General features: G+C 39.4%; 1 protein-coding gene across 1 annotated transcript in view; it reads right to left on the reverse strand.

Moving 5' to 3' along the window:
• ARHGAP31 (Rho GTPase activating protein 31) overlaps positions 1-25,293 on the reverse strand; it is a 167,826-nt gene that overhangs the window by 59,322 nt on the left and 83,211 nt on the right. The window contains exon 3 of the mRNA XM_063446470.1: positions 20,375-20,519. Within this exon, the coding sequence (XP_063302540.1) occupies positions 20,375-20,519 (145 nt within the window). The remainder of the gene's footprint in view (positions 1-20,374; positions 20,520-25,293) is intronic.

Genomic DNA, 25,293 nt, shown 5'->3' on the forward strand with positions numbered 1-25,293 from the left:
ATTCATGCAGTTGAGAAAGCTTTCTCAAACACACAATGCATTACCTGTGACCCCAAGATGTTATACCAAAATGAGGCAGCAAATAATGGGATCTGTGTGCTCTGTGTACATGTGATTTACTGTCTAATACGCATTGTTTCATGTACAGTTATATAATGGCATTATATTAGTGTTAGCAAAGAATGATAAATAAAAAAAAAAGACAATTTTAATGATCATGTTAAAAAAAACTATTATGTTTATTCTTCAATCAGCAAATTATAACAAACTGAAACCAGAACTGCGACATTTAGGCAAATTCAGCCAAATTGTCATTATAACTCCGTGGGGAGATTTTTGGTTATCACAGGGGTAGGCAACCTTTAAGCAGCACTGTGCAGAAATTAGATTCTGATGTCCCATAGCGTGACGGTCCTATTTTTTTTTAAATTGAGGTGTGCATGTTGCCGTATTCTGCGTGTGTTATTTATATTGCAGTTGCTTTGTATCATTGTATTTGTGCGTATGTGAGCTATTATATTGTATGTGTTCATTAGTAGTTTGTGGTTTTGTGTATAATACCTATGAATGTGGGCTGTGTATGGGGGCTGCTTGTGAATTTGTGTGTGTGGATGGATATGTCACATTGTGCGTTTCGTAGTGTGTATATGTGTGGGGCTGTTTGGGGTATTGCATGTGAGAGGCTGCACGTGGGGTTGTGTGCATGTATGTGGATTGTTAGTCGTGTTGAGTTTGTGCGGATTGTGTATTGTGTTTGTGTGTGGGCTGCTTTTATTTGTATGAGGGGAGGGTTATTGTGCAGCTCTGTGTATATCTAGCAGTGTGGGTGGCTTCCATGGGTTCCAGTGGGGACCAGGCTGGAAATATACATGTATATATATATATAGGAGGGCTGCTCTACTACAGTGTGGATTCCCATTCACAAGTGCTGGGAGGACTTGATCTGCGATCACTTCTTCTACGAGCTGCAATGCATAAATTGAGGATTGTGCTTCACCACCTTTTCGTATTAGCAGATATCTGAAGTTTCACAGGGACTCCTGATAGGCCAGAGCCTTGAGTGCCGTGCAAAGACACCGTGAGTGCCGTGCATGGCACATGTGCCATAGGTTGCCTACCCCTGGCTTATCAGTTATTCTTGCCAAAATTTTGAACTACAGTTTGAAGGTCAGTGAATATACCCTTCTGTGTTATTCATTTGATAAGCCCACTAGCTTCCCAAGTTGAGATATGAACTATTTCATGGCAGAGCCTCCACAGCACTAGGAGATAATATAATCACATTGTTCTGTTTAGTAAATAAGGAGAGCAAAGTTGATAGAGACTCCGGTGTTGTCTGTTCTTTTTTAAATGACAGACATTTATCACTGGTTCTCAGGCAGCTAGCATTCCAGTGGATATTACTACAACAATGTCACCAACCGGGCAGAGCCACACGATTTAAATCCTCCCTTATCTAAAGCTATAAATATGCCCATGTTTCCAGCTACACTTTCAATAGCTAATTCTGGACATATCTAGACACCGCTTAGGTGACAGGGTCCTTTCCCATAACCCTTTGGAAATCAGCTTCTTGGCTGATATAGGATAAATATGTTTCTAGATGGGAACGCCGATATACAATAGGGGCCTAATAATGGATTATTGCATTTGTGTGATGCCTTAATGGGCTTTAATTATAAAGATTATTTGCTGAGAGAGAATTCTACCACTGTAGCAATTACCCTTGGTGTTAAAGGATAATTTATTTCTTTGCTGATTAGAATTGTGCTTTGGGGTCTCTTTTTTTGTTTTACATAACCCATGTGTATCATTGCCAGTTGCCACTGCACACAATTGCTGTTTCCCCAATGCATGTCAATGTACGCATTTATAAAGAAACAGTATGTCATCTTTACAAACGGTTACACCACACACTATAACCTGAAACAAACTTTACTTTCAAAACCAATGGTTTTGTTTGTGCTGTGCTTTTATAACTCAACTTGGGAATGTAGTAAACTTGTTATATTAACAACACATTGCGTATTGAAATAAACATTACTGTCCCTAAACCCTAATACACTAATACGGATATTGAGTAATATAGTGGGCAAATACCATCTAACATCCTACTTGCACCATTTACGTAACACATAGTAAACTCGTTAGTTAGTTAGTGCTCACATTGTTGTCTGTGTAGTCTAAACCACTAGATTTCCAAAGGGAAGATTAATCTGTTTATTTGCAGCTTGCACGTAGGACGATGCAGGTATCACCTGCATGTATCTGGACACACAGTCAAGCACGGGCATGCTATCCCTGGTCAGATTTCAGTGCTCAGGAGTGAGATCTCACATTGATATCCTAATTTGGAGCCAGTGGCTAAAGCAAGTGGCTTCTGTTTGGAAGAATGTTAAATATTCAAAGCGGAAAATATTATTTGCCCCCAATTGGAAGCTTGGCCATTTTGCTGCTCTTATCGTGGAATACGGCGTTAGTAAAACACTGGCTACCCAGACAGAACATTAAAGAGACATTATAAATAATGCATAAAAAAGTTTGGTACAAGAACAGGGTTTGCCGTTTCTGGAGTGAATTCTTATAAAACTGATAAACAGCTGGCACCTCTCTATCCGAGCTTTCCTAATGATTATTATTATTAGAATTTACAAAGCGCCAACCATTTACACAGTGCTTTACTATTATACAATGGGGCTATTTAACAACACAAAATTGAGAGACAAAATAATGTAGGATTTCAATGGGAGTCAAAGCATAGCAATAAATGGAGTTCCAGCTCAGCGGCAGGTCCAAATATCAGAAAAGATCAATTAAACTGTAGAAACTGCACTGCTTGCTGGTATCTACATTCAGGGGCGTTGGTCGGTTCCACAAACAGCTGGGGTTCAGCCCCAAGCAAAACACCAGAGGTAGCCTTTTCATTTACAACATTCCAGCCCATCAGCCAGCAATTTAGTGTCTGTAAATATCCCCATGGAATTATCTGAATCCACCCTGGCCACTAATCCCCCTCCTTTCATAGCCTTTTACTGCCCCCAGTCACCTCAGTTCAGTTAATGTTCCCAATCCATATATCCACTTAATGTCACAATTCATCCAACCTGGTTGTGACCCACACCTGTATCCATCGCATAACCAAAGATTATCTCCATCTCCCAGTAGTTAATGATCCCAACCACCCTCAACGATTTAATGTCCTCAGTCATCCCCATGTAACCACTGCACCTTCCCCCTGATCCCATCTGTAAATCTAATTTTATTCTCCCACTTCATGTTGCTCAAATAGAGTGCCTGGGTGGGATCGGATATGTGGTCGTGAAGCAGGTTCTCATTTCTGGTTATGATTTAATTGAGATTGTAGCACACAGTGACACGTGCGGTCTGTGAATAGAATGACATCACTCTATGTTATAACCCCCCTGTCTACCCATGCAGACCTTGGCACCAATATGTGCTGATATCTCAATTAAAAAAAATGCGGAAAAATAGTGCCTGATCCCACCTATGTAATAGCACCAGGTGTACACAGCCCTGCTACCCAGAACCTGACACCCAACTAGGAGACCATTTAATACCCCCCTTAATTGCCTAGTGATGCACTACACCAGAGATCTTTGGTTTTAACAGTTGATGTGACAAGAGAGACGTAAAGAGAGGCGCAAAACAAACAAACAAACACTGGTATCTTGCTGCTCATCCACCCCCTGTAGGGATCTCCATTCAAACCAAACAATACCTATGTCAGAATTTATGGTTATGATCAATGTAATGGAGTCTTTTGGAAAAAGTGGGGATTTGTGCGGTACATGTTCGCTGGGAGGGAGCGAGATATATGGGTTCTAGCATGGCTGGCGCAGAGCTATGTGATTTATACAAATTATTCCAGTTATAAAACAATATGTGCAGGAACACAGCGACAGAGAACCTTCTCACACAATGGCCTGTGGATTGCTCGGCGTGTACCTTTAATTCTGAAATACAATGCTAATCAACATAAAGTAAGCAGAGAAGCCATTTCACATCGTCTCCCTCTCTTGGTGACACATGACTACAGTCCAGGAATGAGATCTGATTTGATTATAGGGACATTTTTGTGCAATGTTTGTGTATTTAAAAGTAACAAGGTATATTTCCCTAATAATTTATTTAATTATGCAAGTGGTATCAGCAGAGTATAAGAACAGCAATGATGGGAAAACAAGCCAACAACTTCCGAAGTGAGAGAGAAATAAGAAGTATAAACAAAGATTAAGAAAAGATTAGTTTCTCAAAGCTTTACAGACAAAGACTGCTTAAAGGAACACTACATAAATGTGTATCCCTGACCCTATAGTGTTAAAACCACCATTCAGGCGGCTTGCCCTCCCTTGTCCCCTTTAAAAGGTTGAAAATGTACCTTATATCCAGAGCATCGACCCGAACCACCTCTTTGGCTGACATCATCGGAATTGATGATCTCAGCGAATCCAATGCGTTCGCATAGGAAAAGAATTGGATTGGCTGAAAATGTTAAGAAGGCAGGATGGGGGTGGGGCCAAATGCCAGCTTGGCCATTCAGCATCTCCTCATAGAGATGCATTGAATCAATGCATTGCTATGGGTAAAGTTCAGACGCATAACGTCAGGGCCGCACCTCTAGTAGTCATCTGAGGAGTGGCCACTGGAGGCATCCCTAGGCATTAATGTGAAAAGGCAGTATTTATTTCAAAATGGCTGCAGGGACTGAATATACTCAGCACCTGACTATAGTGTCCCTTTAATTAACAGTTGCCAAGGATTTAAAACTAAGGACTATTCCTGAAAATCATAGAAACTTGGCAGCTATTTTATGGTATCCTCTTCAAAGTGCTGTGGTGGGATGTAAACAGGGATAGTGCAGTTATAATGTCACCATCAGTGTTGTGGTGGAATTTCAGTGAAATGTAAATTTAGTAGGCCGAGATTTCCACGTGGCATATGTGCATGTTGTGTCAGTTAGTTAGCTACCCGTAGCTAGGATACTGTCATCAATGTACTGAGCATGTGCAAGAATGCAGGAACTGAAATTGCACTTATTTCTCCTTTGTCTTGGATGAGCCATGTGGTTGGCTCATTGATTGGTTAAGGGTATGTGTGGGCGTAGCTATTAATGGGAGGAGCTATATTGCTATATAAGGAATGTACTCCATGTGCTCTGGGCTCATACCTTTTGAACACAAGTTCAGTGTGAGACCCGATCGGTATGTTAATAAAGACTTCTTACTTCCTGAAGACCTGCATCCATCTCTCTGTGTTTGGCTTCTGTAAGTTTACTCGGCAACAGTGTCACCTATGTATTGCGATGCAAACATGATGATCTCCCAATGATAGCAAGCAAAAATATTTAAAGACAGCTGAGATGCAAGTACACATCCAAGTCATCCTATTTTATTTTATTTGCATGATGCTAGTAATTGCAAAAACACAGCATTTCCACTATCTCTGTCCTCTTCCACAGAATGGTGGATGTACAACTAGATTTGTGTTCTGCGATAAATGAAGGTATAGAGGTACATTCAGGCATTCACTGACCCACAGCTTCATTTTCACTCAGAGGAAGAAAGCAATAGTGATTCGCACTGCGATATGTGAATGGAAGTCCCAGAAGACACAGGCATTGCTGGGAGGGGAATTTGGGGGCTGAAGACCTGGATGATGGGTCCTCTAGCCTCCAGATCTTTATGGTTGGTGGAGAAAGCAGGAGAATATTAGTGTTTTTTTTTCATTTGCAATTTTATATCAGGCAGCTGCCTTTCAGATCAGTTGTATAAAGCCCAGTCAGGCTACATCCGGGGAGAAGAGTGGAGCCCCCCCCCCCCCCAGGTGACTGTCCGTAGGGCATGCTGCAAAATAAGACTTTGCTGTACACTCCATTATTAGTCAGGTAATGTGGCGGGATATCAATGAATACCTCGCAGACAGGAGAGGAAGTTATATTGAAAGACACGGGTATGTCACAACATATTGCTACCTTAGTGAATGTGTCACCAAGTGTCCCTTCGGTCTCAAGACCCTGGTGTTCTGGAAGCTAGCAACCTCCCTTCCTGAAGTCACAAGCTTTAAATTCAGAAATTAGGAAACCATGGGGTCGATGCCCATCTTTCCCAGTAGATACACATGGATCCAAACTGCAATATTTGTCCTTAGTATGACTACTGTATTTGTATATGAACTGTGGCAGAAATTTAGGGGATTCTACTGTGCTCCCATTACTAGAATTAGCTGTTATATATGATATTTTTACACATTTTCATTATCCTGAAACCTCACGGGTTCCCGTTTTCTGTAAATGTAATATCTCCAGGTTGGAGTCTGCCTTTAAACCCCCCACATGACCGGCATTTTATTCCTTAAAATGATTTCCTATCACAGGCCCCAATGTTCGTCTTTTTATTGAGCTAAAGCTACAACAAAACGTTAACATCTTTACCGTGCATTTTGCCAGTTACGCTATTATTGTTTTTGTTTTGTTTTTAAATCATTGTTTATTGGATTTTCATTTTGTTTGTCTAGTTCCAGAATGTTAGACTTGGCGTAATATTTCAGTAGAATAAAAACTGAACACATTGCAGGACGCACTGTAAATCAATAGATACAGGTGTGCAATGAGCCAGTAAACAAGGTGGGCTAATAAAAATAGAAAATCAAGTTAGTAATATGAATCAACCGGCAAGTAAAGCTCTACTGGGCTCTTGTCTCACAAATTAGACATCGTATGTTCAGGGAGAACGGAGTGCGGAGGTGACTGGGAATACAATAAATAGAGTTATAATAGCTTATATTCAGGTTTATTCAGCCTAATATACCAGGCGGTTACTGTGCATTCTTTGTGTTGTAGAAAATGAGAGCAGCTCCCCCACCCTCCGAACCCAGATACCCTCAAAAAACCTGATCTAACTGACCATTGGGTGGTCATGCCCATTTCCAACACTGAGACTGACTTGGCTTCACTAGAACAGTCAGACTATCAGTGAGTGGATAGTGAGTGACGTAGTCCATTTGAGAGAAGAAAGTCGGTCCATCAGTCAGTTTTGTGTGGATCCTGTGAAATATCAGTCTAATGAAAAGTTGCTTTATGTATGACGAGTGTCTCCTCTTTTGTCATTTTACAAAAAGTGCAGATTTCAATAAAAAATACCACTTTTATAAATGAACATTGTCACCCCCCCCCCCTCCCCCCCCGGAACCTGTCCTGTTACTTCCTGGTTTGGTTAGCTCAGTGGAGATAAAATGCCCAGAGCACCTGCCTTGCAAACACTTCTCACTGAGCTGCGTACATGTTTAAATTAAGAGTATGTCTACTAAATAATGATGACATTTTTTGTATTTTTGCAGTGGCATGTCCCTTTAAGTGATTAATGGCCAATCCTACTAAATATGAAGCACATAATCCACTCTTTCTTTATTAGCAGGTATCAAGAATAGCAGGACAGCATGAAACCAATTTAATACCACTGGGTGAGAAACCTCTGGGTGTCGTTTGCGATTTAGAGGCTGGAAGCATTGGTGGTGAGCAAAATGAAAAATCTTTTCCCGTTCCATGTCCGTTATTATAGTAGCTATATCATTGTGTTTCTATGATTGCAATAAGTCGATAACATCATTTTTTTTTTTTTAACAGAAACAGATGGAACTGAAATGCATTCGTGGGAGAGACAATTCTACTGTTCAAGGTCAGCCTGTTGGTTGGTAGGAGACACATTAAGGGAACTGCGTTTACAGCTATTTTATGTAATATTATTACTGAGATATCTTCTTCTGTTAGTAATGGCTAAAACCCCACCATAAATATTTTACCATTCAGATGTCTATTTATTTCACATGTATTAAAGGAACACTATAGCGTAAGGAATATGGATGAAGTGGCTGTTTAGATGACCGGATCTCAGTACAAACGTGATATTACTCACCTTTTCTCCCACACCCCGCTGTTTGCACCACGGCTGGCCTTGTCTGGCTTTGTCTCCATAGGTGAGAGCTTTATGATCAATCTTTATGATCTCAGTCAATCTAATGCTTTCCCATAGGAAATCATTGGGATGCTATTGCGCATGCCCGGCAAAGTGTCACGCTGCACCAGTCAGCATCTCCTCATAGAGATGCACTGAATCAATGCATCTCTATGAGGAACATTCAGTGCCTCCATGTAGAGCGTGGAGACGCTGAACTCCAGTGTGACACACTGTGCAGCACTGGACTAGGAAGCACCTCTAGTGGTCGTCTAAGTGACAGGGAATTGTCACACAGCCTGAGCATTGAAGCCTCCATTTTGGGGGATTCCAAGTTAACAACTAAGGAATAACCCAACCTGTGTTTCTGGGGCAATCTTTACTTAAGAGAAACTGGGGAGAGAGATGGTGACAAGAGAAATAGAGATAGATAGACATAAAGACAATAAGTAAAAAAGAACAGAGAGAGAGTAAAGGGGTGCCAATAGGTGAGACAGGCATACAAGCGAGCAACAATCCCACTGGGGGAGAGGTTTAAATCCATTTAGTCCTCTTTGGCATGCATGCCATCTGGAAACTCCAGCAAAGCCAATAAAGTCATGACTGATACATATTATGGGACTCAAGAGAATAAAACTCATCCAATCTCTGCATGAAGACCTAGACCTATCACTATCTTCTCCTAATCCAGCTGTGAATTATTGCTCACACTGATTTACTCAGCACATCACCCAGTGACTAGCCTTGACATTTACTTTCAATAGGGACGTCTTGCCGTTAGCTCAGACACGTTTAGTAAGATGGACAGGACCACCACACGTGGATCCTTACCCGCCTATGTGGGATCCCTTGAACCATCATGACAGTGACTTAAAGAAGGTCTCTGCCCTTGAGGAGACTAAGCATTTATGTGTAATTTTAATAATTCTCTACCAGTCCGCCTCACTAAACCATTGCCTGTTTTGCTACACTATTTCACCCTTCCATATCTCATGGCTTCCATATTGGAACCGTAGGTGAGACATGTGATGTCAAACCCAGTTCCTCAGGTACAGATCCAGGAAACTCTGCAATCTGATAAACCTTACATCATAGTACAGAAGGTTTGACAATGTTTGACATCATACACATTTTTCATTCAGCCTCGCTCCAATTCAAAGCCAAGCACGACCCAAGAATGAAAGAACCACTTGAATCTTCTGAGCGTGAGAAGGCAGGACACATCTTGCCTTGTCAACCCTTTCCAGTACTCAATGGGTAAAACCACGTAGTTGAGTCACAAAGGGTTAATTTGAGGGTATGGGAAGCCTGAATACTTTGTTTACAGTGTGGAAGCATTCAGCTTTGCTGCAAAGTAAAATCTGGAGGCTCTGTCTGGGGAGAAGAAAGCAAAACAAGGAAATTCCAAGAAGGATAATTAGAAAGCCCTAAGAGTTGCATTGTACGTTGGATCCTTCGAGGATGTGACGAGGCTGCACAGCAACACTAAGAGTAGTTTTTGTTGCAGTCTGCGCTTTGAAGCCAAATTCCACAGTCTTGTTCATCCTTATAGATACCAGGGAACACTTTTGTCGTGTCCTTTAAAATCAATCAATATTTCTGTCCATTCGCAGCTCACAGTTTGCTGCTTTTTTATTGTCTTTACCTCAAGCTGGGTCTTACGAAATCACATGCAAATAAAGGGTTCAAAGCCGACCACAAAGATTTATCCTTCATTTGAAGTGCTACTTTTTAGTTTACAATTTATTTATCTGCTGGGCTGTGATTTTTTTCCCCTCTCTTTATTTTTTTTTTATTTTTATTTTTTTATATAATAAAATATAATTATGGGAGTCGAGATAAAGTAAAATTGTGGCTACTCAGAAGAAAAAGAAATGAGACACATTTAATGACATTAACCGGCTTATTTACTAAAGTGAGAACCGTTTAATTAATCCCAAGTGAATTCCAAATTTAAGGCAAAAATAGCCGAACTAGGTAAAAAAAAGTTGATTTGAGAATTTTTCCAGTTTGGTTATTTTGATTCTAAATTTGGAATTCACATGGAATTCTCGACAGTTTTCAAAATCCAGTGTAGGTAAGTCTTGGTTGTATTTTTTATAACTGTGCAATAATATATAGACGTTTTTCACAACTCACATTCAATAGCACATTTAACACAGCTACTGAAATACTTTTTTCTTGTTCTCAGCCCCATTATTTTGATAAGGTCACCATAACTTACAGAAAGAGTCTCATATATTCATTCAATTCACCAAAAAGTTCATTTTAAATGTTGTGGTTGGACAAGATGACTTTGTAATACTGAGTGTTTGTAAGAGTACAAATGCCATGCTGACCAGTCCCTCTTTGGGTGATCCACCAACTATTTGAGTGGTGTCACCCCTGTCTAGGTGGGCCTGCTCCCATTTTGTGGACCTTTCCAAGTCTACCCCCTCACCCTATTATGGATACATACCGCTTAATATTGGAAGAAATGTTCTATTGACTAAGTACAGTGTTCGTTGCTGAGGAGCTAAAATTTTATAGAAAGAATTCAGCAGATCTCCGAATTCTATAAATCATGTATGTTTATATACTACCAATAAAGAAAATACAAAAGAATATATGTGACCTAACGCACTCTCACTATTTAAAAGAAAACCTCAAATTACTAACTAAACCTCGTTCTGAACAAAATGTAACTCTAATATGTATAGTTCATGCTTTCTCCTCTGCACGGGGACATGTAAAAAATATATATGATTGAGGCCAAGAAAAACAAACCCAAATGCATACATAGAGTGTTTGTTGTTCTTGTGTTAGAATAGCTGTGCAATTGTTTTAACAGACATCCATCAGATTTCTATATTTGGTTTGGCGAATGAATGGCAGGAGAGATTGGAAACTGGACGGTTTGTGCTGCAGTAAGTGCATTAACTGGTAATACCTGCCAGCACACAGAGGGGAGAATGACTAAGCTGTGAAATGCCGTTTAAGCACAGTTAAACCTTTTATGGGAGTGAATAGCAGGACGTTTCTTCAAAGCGACCCACCTGGGTTCAATGATCCCTGCACTCTGCATTTTCTGTGGGTCTGCCCACATATGGAAATCATGTCCTTAAACTGACCAGAGGTAGAATTGCTTGTGGTGATGGGATTTGCACCCTTTAATGTATTATTTGTTACAGAGTAGAATATATAAGGTTAGTCTTATTTAAATGAATTCCAAGTATAGCACCAACAATGTCAAATATGAAGACAGGGCCCCAGAGGAGGGGCATTAGAGTCACCAGATTCCTGGAACAGTCTTCCAGCGGAGGTGGAAGAGAAAAAGATCATGGAAGAACTATTAGTACTCATTTAAAAAAATATATATATATTTACTAGGACTTCAAGTAACAACAACACAACATTGTCCTGAGCAGGAAATAAAAACAGTAACACAGCTTTTTCGTAAATGTAAAAACTAGATGATGTCAACGGCTTTCCTATTGATATTTTTATGCTTTTCAACTGTATCTTACCATCAGATATTCTTATCTTACACCCATACAACTCATGTAGAAGAAAAAATAAGAGAAAGACAAGATAAAAAAAAAATATGTGTGGAATTTGAAGAGTAAATACCAGTTAAAATGTGCGTACCCAGGAGGTGCTGAGTATTAAAAATGCCACGTCAACCAAAAATAGCGGTTTCCAAAGGTTTTAATTAAACCTAAATCATGAAAATTAAACATTTATAAGATACACAATGCTTAAGGTGCTGCTGCATCAGGAAGGCTTGTTAAAGCCTGCAGCAATACCATGTAGGGGTTACAGCAAAGGTGAGTAGAATTTTTCGAATACAAAAAGGCAATTTTTGTCTAGTTGTGTTGATATATGTATATGCATTATTCACAAAATACAACAATACAAATAAATCTAGGCTCAAAGCTACCCTGGAAAGTTTTGATTTTGCCTCATCAATACCAGTTAACATAAACTAAATCATATGAAAACTGTCATCATTGTATTGCAGTAAATAAAACACAATATAACCTTGTTGTACATTACTTCACAATGATTACATATAACTTAAAAGAGCACTATAGGGTCAGGAACACAAACTTGTATTCCTGACCCTATAGGGTTGAAACCACCATCTAGCCACCCTGGTCCCCTCACGCCTCCCTACATATATTAAAATATTACTTGTATTTAAGTCTGCAGCTACATACTTTGTGCCTGTTTCCTTTAGACCTGCCCACTGCCTGCTGACATCATCAGAAGTGGTAGCCTGATCCAATCACAATGCTTCCCCATAGGATTGGCGGAGACTGTTAAGGAGGCAGATCAGGGGCAGAGCCAGCACAATTCAAACACAGTCCTGGCCAATCAGCATCTCCTCATAGAGATGAATTGAATCAATGAATCTCTATGAGGAAAGTTCAGTGTCTGCATGCAGAGGGTGGAGACACTGATATGTTGTGATGCACACTAGGCAAGACTGAGATAGGAAGAAGCTCTAGCAGCCATCTGAGGAGTGGCCAGTGAAGTTATCACTAGGCTGTAATGTAAACACTGCATTTTCTCTGAAAAGACAGGGCTTACAGCAAAAAGCCTGACGGTAATGATTCTACTCACCAGAACAGATTCAATAAGCTGGAGTTGTTCTGGTGTCTATAGTGTCCCTTTAATAACTCTTGGTGCATCTCAACTTGGCATTCCTTTGCTCTGTGAGGGTGGCCGTGTTTAGGTCTCTTCGGTCAGAAGCACCATTTTCTGCCATAAGAAAATGCTCCAAAATTAGGCTAGTTAGACGACTGTCTACAGCCTCATACTTCTGGGATCTCACCTCAAGCCTCTCCTGGGGCTTGCTGTCACAATGACTGCACCGGTCTCACTCCTTCAGTGATTTAATGTGGTCATGGTGTATGGAGTCGGCATGTGCAGCGTTTCCCTATAAAACACTAGTAGATGGGTAACTCAACCTCCGGCATTGTCATTGGGGCACAATCAGTAAGCCTGGAAAAATAGGTCTGCATTGATCTGTGTGAATTCTGCATTTAATTTTTTCATTGAAATATATCTAGAAACAGTTTGCAAAATCGTCAGATCTCTGTGCCTTTGTGTTTACATACCCTTGGATGTTTGGCCTTGTTAAAAACACACACGGTGACACACAAAGATTAAAATGGCAATTAAAGGTGGTAAAGAAAACATTACCTGCCTATATCTTGCCCAATGCTTAATATCAGTTTGATGCTTACAGTCATATTAAACAAAAGCTTTTCTGTATAGTTCAGCTAAATTCTGTTTTACGTGCACAAACACCCAAAACACCCAAAACTGTAAGGATGAGATAAGAAAACTCTGAGTTGGAGAACGTGCAGAGAATTCTATTGGACAAACTGCGTCACTGGGATATCTGCAAAACGTATAAGAAACAGCTTTTAACCGATTATGTGCGCGCCAGCTAAATAACATTGAAAGTGCTAAAACCTATGTCACTTTGTTTTGTAATTTTGCTTATCTGTTAAATAATAAAATTTTAATTTGAACCAGTTGTTTCACGTGATTTTATTATCCTCAGCAAAGGTTAATTTCCCACACCTGTGGCTTTTTAAATTGCAATTAGTGTTTGTGTATTAATAGTCAATGATTTCTTAGCTCTCACGTGGATGCACTGAGCAGGCTAGATACCTAGCCATGCAGAGCAGAAAAGAACTGTCAAAAGACCTGCGTAACAAGGTAATGGAACTTTATAAAGATGGAAAAGTATATAAAAAGATATCCAAAGCCTTAAAAATGCCAGTCCGTACAGTTCAGTCACCTATTAAGAAGTGGAAAATTCAGGGATCTCTTGATACCAAGCCAAGGTCAGGTATACCAGGAAAGATTTCAGCCACTACTGCCAGAAGAATTGTTCGGGATACAAGGAAAAAGACACAGGTAACTTCAGGAGATATAAAGGCGGCTCTGGAAAAAGACAGTGTGGTTATTTCAAGGAGCATAATACGACGATACTTGATACTGCTCCAAATGCCCGGTTACAATATGCCCAACAACACTTTGACACGCCTCACAGCTTCTGGCACACCGTAATTTGGAGTGACAAGACCAAATAGAGCTTTATGGTCACAACCATAAGCGCTATGTTTAGAGAGGGGTCAACAAGGCCTATAGTGAAAAGAATACCATCCCCACTGTGAAGCATGGTTGTGGGTCACTGATGTTTTGGGGGTGTGAGCTTTAAAGGCTCTAAAGGCACGGGAAATCCTGTGAAAATTGATGGTAAGATGATGCAGCATGTTATCAGAAAATACACGCAGACATTTTGCATTCTTCTGCACGAAGGCTGCGCATGGGACGTTCTTGGACTTTCCAGCATGACAATGACCCTAAGCACAAGACCAAGTTGACCCTCCAGTGGTTACAGCAAAAATAGGTGAAGGATCTGGAGTGGCCATTACAGTTTCGTGACCTTAATATCACCGAGCCACTCTGGGGAGATCTCAAACGTGCGATTCATGCACAACCAAAGGCTTTGCATGACCTGGAGGCAATTTGCCTCATAGACAACTATTACAAAAGACTGCACGCTGTCATTGATGCTTAAGGGGGCAATACACAGTATTAAGAACTAAGGGTATGCAGACTTTTAAACAGGGGTCATTTTTTTCTTTGTTGCCATGTTTAGATTTATGATTGTGCCATTCTGTTATAACCTATAGTTGAATATGAATCCCACAAGAAAGAAAAGAAATGGGTTTTGCTTGCTAACTCATGTTTTCTTTAAAATGGTACATATATTACCAATTCTCCAAGGGTATGCAAACTTTTGAGCACAACTGTCTGGCAATTATCCATTAGATGCCTGCTTGCACGTACGTGCGCCTGAGACATACTAATGATTGCTGAAACAGTATTTTTTGTGGTGATGAAACAAGCAATTTTCACTTCTCTGGATGTGACAGTTCCTCTTTGAAGATGCCCACAAATATCGGGCAAGACTAAGCCAAGAGATCCATTATGAATTACAAAATAATACACACAGATACTATGTTACATGCAATCTTTTATTTTCTGCCCCGAAAATGCTGATAGTTTAGTGAAAACACAGCACAACAGACAGATGCAATGAACCCGAAGCTGTTCAAATACCAACTAAACCTCATTTCTTCTAGCTGTGCCAAGTTTGCCATCAGACAGAGGAAGTGTCAAAACAGAAAAAGATAGCCGGTCCATTAGGACATTCTTTGTCTAATAGCCTATCAGTGTTCCATCATAAATGTATTTCTTTGAGAGTGAGAGAGGCTTAAATAATGAAAGCATGCGTTCTGGAGACAGACATCTTGTACAATAGAGGATTAGTGCAACGGTGATAAAAGGAGGTGCAGATAATTGGGATCCCAGGATAATTTCATCCAACTTGATTGGAGATATAACTAGGGTTTTTGTATAAAGATAAATTATTGACCAGTGTTCTAAACTGCAGCAATCGGGGGAGAATTCTATTTGTTTCCATGGTGACTGCACCGCTTTTCGAACTCTGGCCCCCAACTGCAGCACTATTCTAAAGGGAGAAATATGTAAATATAAGATACAAATATTAGTGATAAACAAACACCAAAATAAGCTGATAAACACGTGTGTGGGTTCCCCCTGCGCCATCACTTTATATTGAAATCACAATAAAACTGGTTACAGTTTTATTGTTTCAATGTAGAGTCTCTGGGCTTGATTCCCATGGTTAGTGTCAACATTTTTAAAAGAGGTTTGAAAATAAAAAAAGAGGTCTCTTCAGGTGCTTTCTGCTTAGACTCTCTGCTGTGGGAGCCGACACCATTATTAACCCATTCAACTTCTGATAATAGGAAGAGAGCGCTGGGGGCAGATTGCCCTGTTTTTTTGTCAAACTGCTCAAAAATGTTTCTTCACCATAACCACAACAGTAAGCCTATACACTCGAGACCTCTAAAGCACTTTAGCTTGCTGGGGTGAGTAATGTGTGTAGAGTGTGTCCTCTTTTTTTCATTTTACAAAAAGTGCAGATTTTAATAGAAATTGGCATTATAATAAATTAAGCTTGTTACACCCCCCTGGCTGTCAGTCACACAACCAGTCCTGTTACTTCCTGGTTGTTTGGCTCAGTGAAGCTAAACTCAAGCGGCAGCAATTGTCCAGTCTTCTCAATGTGCTGGGGAGGGCATGCAAAGGTTGCAGACAAGAAATAGATTATAGTAGATATACCCCCAATTAAATGAAAAAAAGGCACAATTAAATACATGATGTTTTCATTGTGGGCATATCTACTAAACAGTTATTATTTTTCTAGTTGAGGAATGGAGTGACCTTTTAAGTAGCTTTTATATCTCTTCCCACACCTGCAGGTAGGTACCAAAATGATGCACAGCTTAAATCTGTTTGACACTTACAGCCTCTCCTGTAAATCCAGGCTTCGCCCCATATATCCCTAGGCCTTAACTTACATCTGAGCCAATTTATATTGAGCTAAGTAATTGAGCATCATTATTACTTTATTTATACAGCTCGAACATATTTAATAGAGCAGTAATTAGGTTTTAGCGTGATCTAACCTGCTTCTGGAATGATCTCAGTTTTGAATGACAAATATATGTTTAGTGTGGTCCCAGCTGAGCCCAGATTAAATTTGCCATAATCTCCATAGCAAAGAGTCCCATTTGTTTTTCATAATTAAATGTATGTCGTTCGTGGACTCCCTGGAAATCACTGCCTGTTCTCCAGACCCATTAGCACAGCTGGAGTTTGTTTATATGTCCTTGAAAGGGATTAAAATGTATTCCAAGTAAGGGTAAAACATAAGACCGGTTCTTTTTTAAGATCAATAACGTAGGGTAGGCCCCTGGCATCCAAGACGAATCATTCCATAAAGAGGCGAAGCAGAGGGTCTCAGGATGAAATGCTTCCATAAATACCAACACTATAAATATGGGTCTTAAAAACAGCTGTGAGACAAACAGTGGAAGTCCATCACTACAGGGGACAAGTCAAATGTAAAGGCTACTGAGAGAGAATATTTGCATCCAACCCCACCCCCGCCCAAAATAAAACTAAAGAAAATGATCTAATGCTGTGTCTTTGTTTTTATGTGATTTATGCACTATGCGTCAGAGAAAAAGCTTTGAAATATCGTCCTTGAAATGTGTGTGATTTATAGAAGAGGTGCGTCTTCTTAGTATCGTTTAACAGTTAATGTTATCATTCTCTAACTAAAGCAACCACTGATCCCCACGCAGTGACAGGACCTGTTTATCAGAGGGGTTTATTCTATAAAATGGGGACTGTGGAGAAATGATAAAAGAGTTCCATATTTTAGGTGAAAATAAAAGCTAAAACAATCCACAGAGCTACTTGCTAAAACAATTAATTATAACTGTTAGGCTTCTATATAGCTGCATTGGGAGAATTATTGTGGCTTAAAGGAACACTCCAGCACAATACCACGTTATGTGAATGGAAGCATTTGTACGAGCAGCATTGTCAGCCTTTCTGACGCATATTGTGCCTGAGCACTCACCAATAGGTAGGTTGAATCTTTTGCATGCACGTGGCTAATACAAATCCATGTTAGAATGATGAAAACTCAGAACAAACCTTGACACAATAACTGATGAACGCATTGTCTGAAGATGGTCCAGCTACAGCCATGTGTAAACCCCGACCAATACAAAGATCTGCCTGAAATTAATAACTGATTTCATATCAAATGCCACTAATATAAACAATCATATACAAAGGGCCAGTAGTGTACATACTGCAACAAAAGCTAAGTTATCATTGGTTTTGTGGATAAACGCACATTCTGATAATTTAATTATCTTGAATAGGCTTATCAAATGATCACAATCTGTTGGAAATATATTTCTTATTATTTATTTTTCAATAATTCTAATAGACTTTAATTGGTGACTACTATAGATAAATCTTTTGAAAAGTTTATGATAATTTGAGAAGTTTATCCAAAATAATTAAATTGAGGCCATTTCCTGAAAGATGACAAGTGCGTAACTTTATCCATAGTAATATTTCCTAACCTTTACAGATTGTATTATATTTATAATATAATAGCAGCTTTATTATCGGCCAAGTAACTTTCTGAGAACAGACATCAGTAATATCAATATTTATAATTAAATACCATTGACCTCTGAAAATCAACTGGTATTGGAGGACTGGCCGTCACATTACTCCAGTACTGATCATCATTTGGCTCCATCTAAGGACTCACCGTCACATAGCTCCGTCTATGTACTGACCATCATATAGCTCCGTCTAAGTACTGACCATCACATAGCTCCGTCTATGTACTGACCATCATATAGCTCAGTCTCAGTACTGACCACCACATAGCTCCGTCTAAGGACTGACCATCATATAGCTCCGTCTCAGTACTTACCACCACATAGCTCCGTCTATGTACTGACCATCATATAGCTCCGTCTAAGTACTGACCATCATATAGCTCCGTCTAAGTACTGACCATTACATAGCTCCGTCTATGTACTGACCATCATATAGCTCCGTCTAAGTACTGACCATCACATAGCTCCGTCTATGTACTGACCATCATATAGCTCAGTCTCAGTACTGACCACCACATAGCTCCGTCTAAGGACTGACCATCATATAGCTCCGTCTCAGTACTTACCACCACATAGCTCCGTCTATGTACTGACCATCATATAGCTCCGTCTAAGTACTGACCATCATATAGCTCCGTCTAAGTACTGACCATTACATAGCTCCGTCTAAGTACTGACCATCATATAGCTCCGTCTAAGTACTGACCGTCACATAGCTCCGTCTCAGTACTGACCACCACATAGCTCCGTCTATGTACTGACCATCATATAGCTCCGTCTAAGTACTGACCATTACATAGCTCCGTCTAAGTACTGACCATTACATAGCTCCGTCTAAGTACTGACCATCATATAGCTCCGTCTAAGGACTGACCGTCACATAGCTCCGTCTCAGTACTGACCAACACATAGCTCTGTCTCAGTACTGACCACCACATAGCTCCATCTAACTACTGACCGTCACATAGCTCCGTCTAAGGACTCACCGTCACATAGCTCCGTCTATGTACTGACCATCATATAGCTCCGTCTAAGTACTGACCATCACATAGCTCCGTCTAAGTACTGACCATCATATAGCTCAGTCTATGTACTGACCATCATATAGCTCCGTCTAAGTACTGACAATCATATAGCTCCGTCTAAGTACTGACCGTCACATAGCTCCGTCTCAGTACTGACCACCACATAGCTCCATCTATGTACTGATCATAATATAGCTCCGTCTAAGTACTGACCATCATATAGCTCCGTCTAAGTACTGACCATCATATAGCTCCGTCTAAGTACTGACCATCACATAGCTCCGTCTAAGGACTGACCGTCACATAGCTCCGTCTCAGTACTGACCACCACATAGCTCCGTCTCAGTACTGACCACCACATAGCTCCATCTAAGTACTGACCGTCACATAGCTCCGTCTAAGGACTCACCTTCACATAGCTCCGTCTATGTACTGACCATCATATAGCTCCGTCTAAGTACTGACCATCATATAGCTCCGTCTAAGTACTGACCGTCACATAGCTCCGTCTCAGTACTGACCACCACATAGCTCCGTCTATGTACTGACCATCATATAGCTCCGTCTATGTACTGACCATCATATAGCTCCGTCTAAGTACTGACCGTCACATAGCTCCGTCTAAGGACTGACCATCACATAGCTCTGTCTATGTACTGACCATTACATAGCTCAGTCTCAGTACTGATCATCACATAGCTCCGTCTAAGGACTGACCATCACGTAGCTCCATCTAAAGACTGACCGTCACATAGCTCCGTCTAAGGACTGACCACCAAATAGCTCCATCTAAGGACTGACCATCACATGGCTCCTTCTGAGGGCTGACTGTCACATAGCACTGTCTGAGTCTGAAGACTGACCGTCACATATGTTCATCTAAGGTGACCGTCACATGGCTCTATCTGAGGACTAGTCATCACATAGCTCAGTCTCAACACTCTCTTGCCATATGGCAATACTAAACACCTCACTTACTTTTTTGCATAATGTGGTTAAATTCAGAAGTTCATCCAGTCACCCAGAAATGAAGGTTTGAGTCCAGATGTATTTTTATATAGTGGATTATTAGATCACATAGCAATACACAAATTAATTTGTTAAGAACCAGATAAAGCATGTAACGCCTGAACACACAGCATGTTTGCATGAAAACATTAAATGGATATAACTGAACGAGAGGCCCGTCTAAGTAAAAAGAACTTTGAAAGATTTAAATAAAACCAGAGATATTACTGAAAGAAATTGCCATTAAACAAATGGCTCTGTGTCAAAACAGAAAGGATCTTACTGTGAATTTCTTGTAGAGCTGGTAAGTGAGGAGAGGGTTGGGAAGCTCCCTGAAGTAGAGCTTACAGAGGGAGCCCACGCAGTGAATGTCCTGCAGGTAAACCTCCTTTGTAAGGTCAGGACATTGATCGGAGCCAAACTCCTGCCTGAAATAACACAGACAGAGACATAACATGAGAACAATGCAGCATCAACACAGTAACAGCTGTAATATCACACATATACCCTATAATGGTACTAGTACATCACATTGATACTCTATACAGGTACTGACACAAGAGGGTATAATCACACTGATACTCTATACAGGTACTAACACAGGCAGTATAATTACACTGATACTCTATACAGGTACCGACACAGTGAGAATAATTACATTAATACTCTATACAGGTACTGACAGAGAGTATAATCACATTGATACTCTATACAGGTACCGACACAGTAAGAATAATTACATTAATACTCTATACAGGTACAGAGAGTATAATCACATTGATACTCTGTACAGGTGCTGACACAGAGAGTATAATCACATTGATACTCTATACAGGTACTGACACAGAGAGTATAATCACATTAATACTCTATACAGGTACTGACACAAAGAATATATTCACATTGATACTCTATACAGGTACTGACACAAAGGGTATAATCACAATGATACTCTATACAGGTGCTGACACAGGGAGTATAATCACATTGATACTCTATACAGGTACTGACACAGAGTATAATCACATTGATACTTCATACAGGTACTGACACGGATAGTATAATCACATTGATACTCTATACAGGTACTGACACAGAGAGTATAATCACATTGATACTCTATACAGGTACTGACACAGAGAGTATAATCACATTGATACTCTATACAGGTACTGACATAGAGAGTATAATCACATTGGTACTCTATACAGGTACTGACACAGAGTATAATCACATTGATACTCTATACAGGTACTGACACAGAGAGTATAATCACATTGATACTCTATACAGGTACTGCCACAGAGTATAATCACATTGATACTTCATACAGGTACTGACACAGAGAGTATAATCACATTGATACTCTATACAGGTACTGACACAGATAGTATAATCACATTGATACTCTATACAGGTACTGACACAGATAGTATAATCACATTGATACTCTATACAGGTACTGACAGAGAGTATAATCACATTGGTACTCTATACAGGTACTGACACAGAGAGTATAATCACATTGATACTCTATACAGGTACTGACACAGAGAGTATAATCACATTGATACTCTATACAGGTACTGACACGGATAGTATAATCACATTGATACTCTATACAGGTACTGACACAGATAGTATAATCATATTGATACTCTATACAGGTACTGACAGAGAGTATAATCACATTGGTACTCTATACAGGTACTGACACAGAGAGTATAATCACATTGATACTCTATACAGGTACTGAAACAGAGAGTATAATCACATTGATACTCTATACAGGTACTGACACAGAGAGTATAATCACATTGATACTCTATACAGGTACTGACACAGAGTATAATCACATTGATACTTTATACAGGTACTGACACGGATAGTATAATCACATTGATACTCTATACAGGTACTGACACAGAGAGTATAATCACATTGATACTCTATACAGGTACTGACACAGAGTATAATCACATTGATACTTCATACAGGTACTGACACGGATAGTATAATCACATTGATACTCTATACAGGTACTGACACAGATAGTATAATCACATTGATACTCTATACAGGTACTGATACAGAGAGTATAATCACATTGGTACTCTATACAGGTACTGACACAGAGAGTATAATCACATTGATACTCTATACAGGTACTGACACAGAGAGTATAATCACATTGATACTCTATACAGGTACTGACACAGAGAGTATAATCACATTGATACTCTATACAGGTACTGACACAGAGTATAATCACATTGATACTTTATACAGGTACTGACACGGATAGTATAATCACATTGATACTCTATACAGGTACTGACACAGAGAGTATAATCACATTGGTACTCTATACAGGTACTGACACAGAGAGTATAATCACATTGATACTCTATACAGGTACTGACACAGAGAGTATAATCACATTGATACTCTATACAGGTACTGACACAGAGAGTATAATCACATTGATACTCTATACAGGTACTGACACAGAGTATAATCACATTGATACTTTATACAGGTACTGACACGGATAGTATAATCACATTGATACTCTATACAGGTACTGACACAGAGAGTATAATCACATTGATACTCTATACAGGTACTGACACAGAGTATAATCACATTGATACTTCATACAGGTACTGACACGGATAGTATAATCACATTGATACTCTATACAGGTACTGACACAGATAGTATAATCACATTGATACTCTATACAGGTACTGACAGAGAGTATAATCACATTGGTACTCTATACAGGTACTGACACAGAGAGTATAATCACATTGATACTCTATACAGGTACTGACACAGAGAGTATAATCACATTGATACTCTATACAGGTACTGACACAAAGTATAATCACATTGATACTTTATACAGGTACTGACACGGATAGTATAATCACATTGATACTCTATACAGGTATTGACACAGAGAATATATTCACATTGATACTCTATACATGTACTGACACAGAGTATAGCCACACTGATACTATATACAGGTACTGACACATATGGTATAATCACACTGATACTCTATACAGGTACTGACACAAGGGGGTATAATTACATTAATACTCTATACACATACTGACACAAGAAGGTATAATTGCATTAATAATCTAAACAGGTACTGATACAGTAAGTATAATTACATTAGCACTCTATACAGGTAGTGACACAGTGAGTATAATTGCATTGACACTCTATATAGGTATTGACACAGAGGGTATACTCATAGTGATACTCTATGCAGGTTCTGACACAGAGAGTATAATTACATTGATACTCCAAAGAGGTACTGACACAGAGGGTATAATTACAGTAATACTTTATACAGGTACTCACACAGAGGGTCTAATCACATTGATACTCTATACAGGTACTGACACAGGGTCTAATCACATTGATACTCTATACAGGTACTAACACAGGAGGTATAATCACGTTGATACTCCATACAGGTACTGACACAGAGAGTATATTCACATTGATACTCTATACAAGTAATGACACAGAGAGTATAATCGCATAGATACTCTATACAGGTACTGACACAGAGAGCATAATCACTCTGATACTCTAGAGAGGTACTGACACAGAAAGTATAGTCACATTGATGCTCTATACAGGTATTGACACAGAGAGTATAATTACACTGATACTCTATACAGGTACTGACACAGGGAGTATAATCACACTGATACTCAATACCAGTATTGACACAGAGAGTATAATTACACTGATACTCTATACAGGTACTGACACAGAGAGTATAATCAAATTGATACTCTATACAGGTACTGACACAAAGAGTGTAATTACACTGATACTCTATACGGGTACTGATACAGAGAGTATAATCACATCGTTACTCTTTACAGGTACTGACACTGAGAGTATAATCACACTGATACTCTAGAGAGGCACTGACACAGAGTATAATCACACTGATACTCTAGAGAGGCACTGACACAGAGAGTATAATCACACTGATACTCTATAGAGGCACTGACACAGAGATTATAAAAACACTGATACTCTATACAGATACTGACACAGATAGTATAATCACATTGATATTCTATACAGGTACTGACACAGAGTATAATCACACTGATACTCTAGAGAGGTACTGACACAGAGAGTATAGTCACATTGATACTTTATACAAGTATTGACACATATTGTATAATCACAATGATACTCTAGAAAAGTACTGACACAGAGAGTATAATCACATTGATACTCTATACAGGTACTGCCACAGAGTATAATCACATTGATACTTCATACAGGTACTGACACAGAGAGTATAATCACATTGATACTCTATACAGGTACTGACACAGATAGTATAATCACATTGATACTCTATACAGGTACTGACACAGATAGTATAATCACATTGATACTCTATACAGGTACTGACAGAGAGTATAATCACATTGGTACTCTATACAGGTACTGACACAGAGAGTATAATCACATTGATACTCTATACAGGTACTGACACAGAGAGTATAATCACATTGATACTCTATACAGGTACTGACACAGAGAGTATAATCACATTGATACTCTATACAGGTACTGACACAGAGTATAATCACATTGATACTTTATACAGGTACTGACACGGATAGTATAATCACATTGATACTCTATACAGGTACTGACACAGAGAGTATAATCACATTGATACTCTATACAGGTACTGACACAGAGTATAATCACATTGATACTTCATACAGGTACTGACACGGATAGTATAATCACATTGATACTCTATACAGGTACTGACACAGATAGTATAATCACATTGATACTCTATACAGGTACTGATACAGAGAGTATAATCACATTGGTACTCTATACAGGTACTGACACAGAGAGTATAATCACATTGATACTCTATACAGGTACTGACACAGAGAGTATAATCACATTGATACTCTATACAGGTACTGACACAGAGAGTATAATCACATTGATACTCTATACAGGTACTGACACAGAGTATAATCACATTGATACTTTATACAGGTACTGACACGGATAGTATAATCACATTGATACTCTATACAGGTACTGACACAGAGAGTATAATCACATTGGTACTCTATACAGGTACTGACACAGAGAGTATAATCACATTGATACTCTATA

This window comes from Pelobates fuscus, chromosome 1 (genome assembly GCF_036172605.1).
Source record: "Pelobates fuscus isolate aPelFus1 chromosome 1, aPelFus1.pri, whole genome shotgun sequence".
NCBI lineage: Eukaryota > Metazoa > Chordata > Amphibia > Anura > Pelobatidae > Pelobates > Pelobates fuscus.